A 6,420-nucleotide genomic window follows, 5' to 3' on the forward strand; every position below is an offset into this window, starting at 1 on the left:
AAATTGAACTTAACCAACCTCATCAAACTATAACTGAGACATCCACAGAAGCACTGCAGCCTCAGGTGGGTGCTCTGGTACACGGGTGGGGAGAGAAGGCTGAAGGACTGAACCCAAACAAACAGAAGTTAAGAGCTCCAGCAGAGGACGGTGCCATTTCCCCCCTAAAAATCAGCAGTCAAAGCAACACACTATGCTGATGATGAGAGAGGGGAACATTTTAGTTTTTAATCCATGACTTTGGGGGTGTTAGCCTACTGAACTACTAGCAAGGACATAACACAATAGGCAGGGAATATTTCTGACAGAAAGCAGACTGTCTGCTATTCCATCAGACTAAGGCAGACATACTTAAAGGTAATTTGTAGAAGCTGGCAGTTAAACAGTAAATTGAGCTCCACTCTGAACACAGCTGCAACCTGGAATCAAATCCTTGAAGCTTGGAATCTGGCTATAAAAGGCATTTTTGTGCACTGTGCTAACCATGAATAAAATGCTTTGCTACATCAAAGATGTACAGTAAGGTATTGGTTTAGTACATAATAGTACCTACAGAATTTTTTTCTTAGTTGTTAGTATTAGGTTCAACTCTATGTCTATTATTTTTTAATGGTTTGATCTTGAGAAATTAGAGTTGAAATGGAAAAGTAATTATTATTTTAACCTTTCATAGAGATCAGATATGTAGAAAATAAATAAAGGGGAAAATGGCTGCTGGGAGCAATGAATTAAAAATGTTTTCATTAGCAGATGCAAAAGATCTATTGCTGTACTGTTGTAAAGAAAATTGAAGTTCTATATTTGCTGATATGGAATCACAATCAAAATATGCCATTAAATGGGTAGACTACATGATACAGATCAGCAGTCATTTGTATAAGAAACAGATAAGGCATCCATACATAAATAACTACACCTAGATGTAAATTATTTGTGGGAGAATCCATAAAGATCTAGTAACAGTGGTTACCTCTGGAAAGCCACTAAGAATGTTTTTGCTATATACTGATGTGAAGTTTAGGGTTCTTTTATGGCACTTATATGTATTACTGTTTCACTAGAAAGAGTTAAAATATTTGTATTTTACTGAGTAAAGTCAAACTATTTCTCTTTGCATAACTATTATGCTATCTCCTCTGTCCCTAAATACTTCAAGATCTCTCTAAATACTTGTGCTGTGAAGCTTTCTATTAGTATTTCACTCACTGATTATCCAACTAGCTTATAAATAGTACATTATTTAAACCCTGACTCATATAACTCAGTACTTAAAGCCCTGCAATATTTAAGCATAAATCAAAATTATCTCTTCTCTGACCACATTTTATATTATTTGATACCAGTGATCAGTTTCATACATCATCCTTTTTATACTGAGTATTCAATAAATATTTATTGAGTAATTAACACAATTTGACCCTAGAAAATCTGAAAATTATTTCATATAAATTTATTATATGAAACACCACAACTTATTTACAAACTATATGCCATCCCTAAGGTCACATAGCTAGTAAATAAATTTCAAACCCAAATGTTTTGTGTCTAAGTTCAGTGTATTTTCTATATGTATTTCTTTTTTAAAATAGTAGCTAGAAAAAGTAGCTCACTAGGATAGTCAGCTTTGCCATAAGCACAAGCTATGTTTAAGCCTGGTCCCCACTGCACTGGAGAATTTTTCGGTGCTATGGTGTCTCCCTCCCTTCCTATCTGAAAATGTCAGCTCAGGGCAAAAGGCCCTGCGAGAACCACTACCCCCAGCACCCCCCCAAAAAAAGTAGTACTGTATATATATCCATACTGTTTTTTTTTAAATCTTAAACTCCTATTTTTATATTTTATCCTCTATTTTAACATTTCATAACTAAGATGTTCCACTGCCACTGAAATCTGTTATATAATCTGCATGTAAGTTGAGGATATTTATATATACACCTCACCTCTCAAAAGGAGAAATACCCTTCTGGCTAATTATTCCAGAGTACTGAAAATAAATCACTAAGCACATAGAAGCACATAGAAGCAAATCTAGACTAATCAGAGGTGCCACGGTTGCATTTGAAGCAAAGACAAATGTAGCAGCACTAGAGTTGCAGATCATTGATATCAGTAAGTGCTTTAACTTTGATTGGCTTTGAAAAGGGATGGGTGGAGCTGGTCTAGGATAGGCTATTAAGAGACCTTGGTTTCCTCAAGTGATTTCACCCTGAACCCTATTGGGCCCTCCCAGCTCAGCTTCCACCATCCTTATCAAAGTTTAAAGCACTTACCTGACATTAGAACCTGAAACTCCAGCACTGCTGCACTTATCTGTCTTATTTCCAATTTGTCAAGTAGGTACAGTTGCAGAACTTGCTTCTCACAGAACTTGTAGCACCCAGTGTGGTAACACAGTGGATGTCAACTGCCAAAACTGAAAATATTTAAGCTTAATTTTGTTGAGAACTTAACATTTTACAAATGATTTTTCAATATTCATATTTTCATTCTAGTTCCTTACCATTTGGATAGGGTGTTTCACATAAAGTGAGAAATTCAACAATAGGATGATCCATTTCAAGTACTGTAATTGCTTTTCCATGCATGATAGTTAAACTTGGTCTTCGGCAAGCTTTGTCATAGGATAGTCCACCGGAAAATATTATGAATGGCTCACTGAATAGGAAAAAGAAAGTTAATGAGACTGAGAAGTCCTTTAAGATGACACAATGTCACAGAACTGAGCCAATAAATAAGGCTTGGTGGGGACTGTCTACAATATAAGTTGACAGAGAACATGTTTTCTTAGCCCAAAATACCTAGCCCAACAATTTACTATTGGGTGAAGGGTCGACTGGAGGGAGGTGGAGGTTATACACATTAAATCATTACTAACAATATTATGCTGGCGTGAGAGCAAGGTCAGAGGTAGAGCTTATAACTACATATGTGAGATTCTGGGTACAATGTCAACATAGCAAAATAAAGTGAAGTCACAGAGTATCATAAATGGCAGAGCAGTGTTCTGGTGTCTCTCTCTCACCATTTGGCTATCAGACTATCTAATTGGCATGTAGGTGCCCAATATGCTGAAAGTTTTTTTCCAAGTCGTTTTTCATTTGCATACAATAGTAGGTTATAAGATTGTTAAGATTTAGGGGTATGGTTCCACACCATACCCACAACCAAAATTCTGTGTCCCTACTGTCCTGAAGATAACCACCATAGTTCTCACAAAGCTGCTAAGGTTTTTTAAAAGTACAGATTTCAATATGACATGCAATGTGACATTAGCTAGTCCAAATGATAGAAGACTGCATTTTAAAGATCCATGTAAAGGAGTTTTTCTTGAAGAAGAGTTATAATAATAAATTAAAAATATGGAGAAAAATAATATGTAAGGGAAAAACAATTCTCCAAAAAGTAATGTAGTTGACTCAATTTCATCTAGGGCCACCAAATTCAAGTAAACTTTTATAAATTTTATAGCATTTTTAGATGAAAGATAACAGAGCACCGGTGAAATGATCATAAAATATTTTAGCTATCTATTAGACACAAATAGACACAGAGACCAACAGAATGGAATAGAGAACCAGAAATACGCCTCCACATATATAGTCAACTAATTTTTGACAAGGAGACCCAAAACATTAAATGGAGAAAAAGTCTCTTCAACAAATGGTGCTGGGAAAATTGGGTTGCAACATGCAGATGAGTGAAACAGGGTCACTACATTATCACCATGCATAAAAGTCAACTCCAAGTGGATCAGTGAAAATGGCATTAGACCAGAAACCACCAAATTCATGGAAAAAAAAAAAACATAGGCAGAACACATCGTAATCTTTGCTTCAGAAATGTCTTTGAAGACTCCAATTCAACAGCAAGGAAAACAAAACCAAAAATAAACCAGTCGGTCACATTTTTACCTAGTACTATGGTCCTATAAGGAATCTGTAAGTCCCTAAGGTGAATTTCCATCTATTTTTTCCTACCTCCCTCACCTTTCCTCTACCAAGCTGGGTTTGGTGCTCACATAGCAAATTTCTATAAAAGCACCTCAAATCACTCATTTGGGATCTAAGTTGGGTGTCAGAGTATTTTGCAAACACCAATCACAGGAGGATGAAAAATTGTACCCATGTGTCAACATTTGCTCTATAATCTATTATCCCCCCCAAGAATGTAAAAACAAAACTAAACAGAAAATAATAGTTTTTTCAGTAGTAAGAGTAAATGCTACTTGGGGGCCAGGTGGTGGCACACCTGGTTGAGCTCACATACTACAGTGCTCAAGGACCCAGGCTCGAGCCCCAGCAGGAGGAGAGCTTCACCAGCGGTAAAGCAAATCTGCAGGTGTATCGATGTCTCTCTTCCACTGTATCTTCCCCACTCCTCTTGATTTCTGGCTATCTCTATCCAATAAATAAAGGTAATAATTTTTTTAAAAGAGTAAATGCTGCTTTGGCTGAGGAGACAGCATAATAGTTATGCAAAAAGACTTTTTATGACTGAGATCCTAAGGTCCCAGGTTCAATCCCCAGTATGACCATAAGACACAACTGAGCTGTGCTCTGGTTTTTCTTTCCATTAAAATAAATAAATAAATAAATAGATAAATGAAATAAATGTTTCTTTAATGATATACCATAGCAAAAAAGGAGAAAAGCTTACTGTAAACAGATTCATGAAATTACTTATACATTCTGTGAAAGTTTGAAATTAAACATAATATACTTTTTTAAACTGTAAAATTTTGTATTATGAGCAACATGCTAATTCTAATTCATTACTACACAGTGCCAATAAACCACTTTACTAGAATGAAATTACCATATTCAGATGGAGAGAGAAAAAATTCTGCTATATTTAAGAATATTTCGAAAGAAGTAAGTTTCTATTTGAAAGGAAAATATGTCTATGTGAATGCAGCATGACATAACTTCTGCTACTAGATCAGACAGATTTATAACTAGGCATTGTCTTCATTTACTTCAGTTATACCACAAATTGTAAAGTGCACAGTATGCAGTAATAACTCAATACTGTTTTAATGAATAAAATTGAATATTGTTGAGAACCATTAAAAAGTATATATCTTTTAAAACAATCTGAGACAAAGAGGATGTCATAAAATACTTAGATTATAGGGAGTTGGGTGGTAGTGCAGCAGGTTAAGTGCTGTGGCACAAAGCTAAGGACAGGCTTAATGATCCCGGTTCAATCCTCTGGCTCCCCACCTGCAGGGAGGTTGCTTCACAGGTGGTGAAGCAGGTCTGCAGGTGTCTATCTTTCTCTCCCCCTCTCTGTCTTCCCCTTCTCTCTCTATTTCTCTCTGTCCTATCTAACAACAATGGCATCAATAACAACAACAATAATAACTACAACAACAATAAAAAAACAAGGGCAACAAGAGGGAAAATTAAAAAATATTTTAAAATTTTTTTAAAAACTTAGATTATATGCTTAGTTAAGCGAAACCCACTCAAAATTTTATATAAACATACTTACTTTCATTTCTGCAAAAGTGGCTTTCAGGAGCTAGGTGGTTGTGAACAATATTGAGTGCACATATTACCATGTAAAAGGACCTGGGCTTAAGCCCCTGGTCCCCATGTACAGGGGAAAGCTTCACAAGTGTTAAGGTAATGCTGTAGATATTTCTCTTTCTATCACCCCATTCCTTCTTAATTTCTCTCTATCTATATCCAATCAAGTAGAGATAATTTAAAAAAAAATTTATTTACTTTCCCTTTTGTTGCCCTTGTTGTCTTTCTTTTTATTGTTGTTGTAGTTATTGTTGTTGTTGTTATTGATGTCGTCGTTGTTAGACAGGACAGAGAGAAATGGAGAGAGGAGGGGAAGACAGAGAGGGGCAGAGAAAGATAGACACCTGCAGACCTGTTTTACCACCTGTGAAGCCACTCCCCTGCAGGTGGGGAGCCGGGGGCTTGAACCGGGATCCTTACTCTGGTCCTTGCTCTTTGTGCAACATGCGCTTAACCCGCTGCACTCCCACCCGACTCCTGAGATAAACATTTTTTAAAGTGGCTTTCAAATGTCTTAGTGTATAGGTAATAGGTTGGATAACAGTTAAAAGTTATCAAGAAATACTAGTAACCAAACCCAACACTGAAAAAGACAGAAAAAAATTAAAAAACAAAAATAGACAGGGATGAATAGTGGTGATTCAATGTGGTCTTAACTTATAGTAATATAATCATAAGTGGAACATTATTTTTTTTATGTCTGTGGGACATAAGCATATCTTCTTTATAAAACTGTCTATTCAGATATTTTGTTCACTTTTAATGATCTAGCAATACCCCCTCTTAGGCATATATGCAAAGGACATGAAAACACCAATTCAAAGGAACATATGCTCGTAACTAAATTATTCACAATAGCCAAGGAGAGAAAGCAACCTAGATGTTTATC

At 35.9% G+C, this 6,420-nt stretch overlaps 1 protein-coding gene across 2 annotated transcripts in view; it reads right to left on the minus strand.

Moving 5' to 3' along the window:
- Window positions 1-6,420, minus strand: part of STXBP5L (syntaxin binding protein 5L) — a 151,250-nt gene that overhangs the window by 133,470 nt on the left and 11,360 nt on the right. For both annotated transcript variants that reach the window (XM_060198282.1, XM_060198281.1), the window contains exon 4: window positions 2,501-2,655. In XM_060198282.1, coding sequence (XP_060054265.1) covers window positions 2,501-2,655 — 155 coding nt within the window. The remainder of the gene's footprint in view (window positions 1-2,500; window positions 2,656-6,420) is intronic.

Source organism: Erinaceus europaeus, chromosome 9 (assembly GCF_950295315.1).
Source record: "Erinaceus europaeus chromosome 9, mEriEur2.1, whole genome shotgun sequence".
NCBI lineage: Eukaryota > Metazoa > Chordata > Mammalia > Eulipotyphla > Erinaceidae > Erinaceus > Erinaceus europaeus.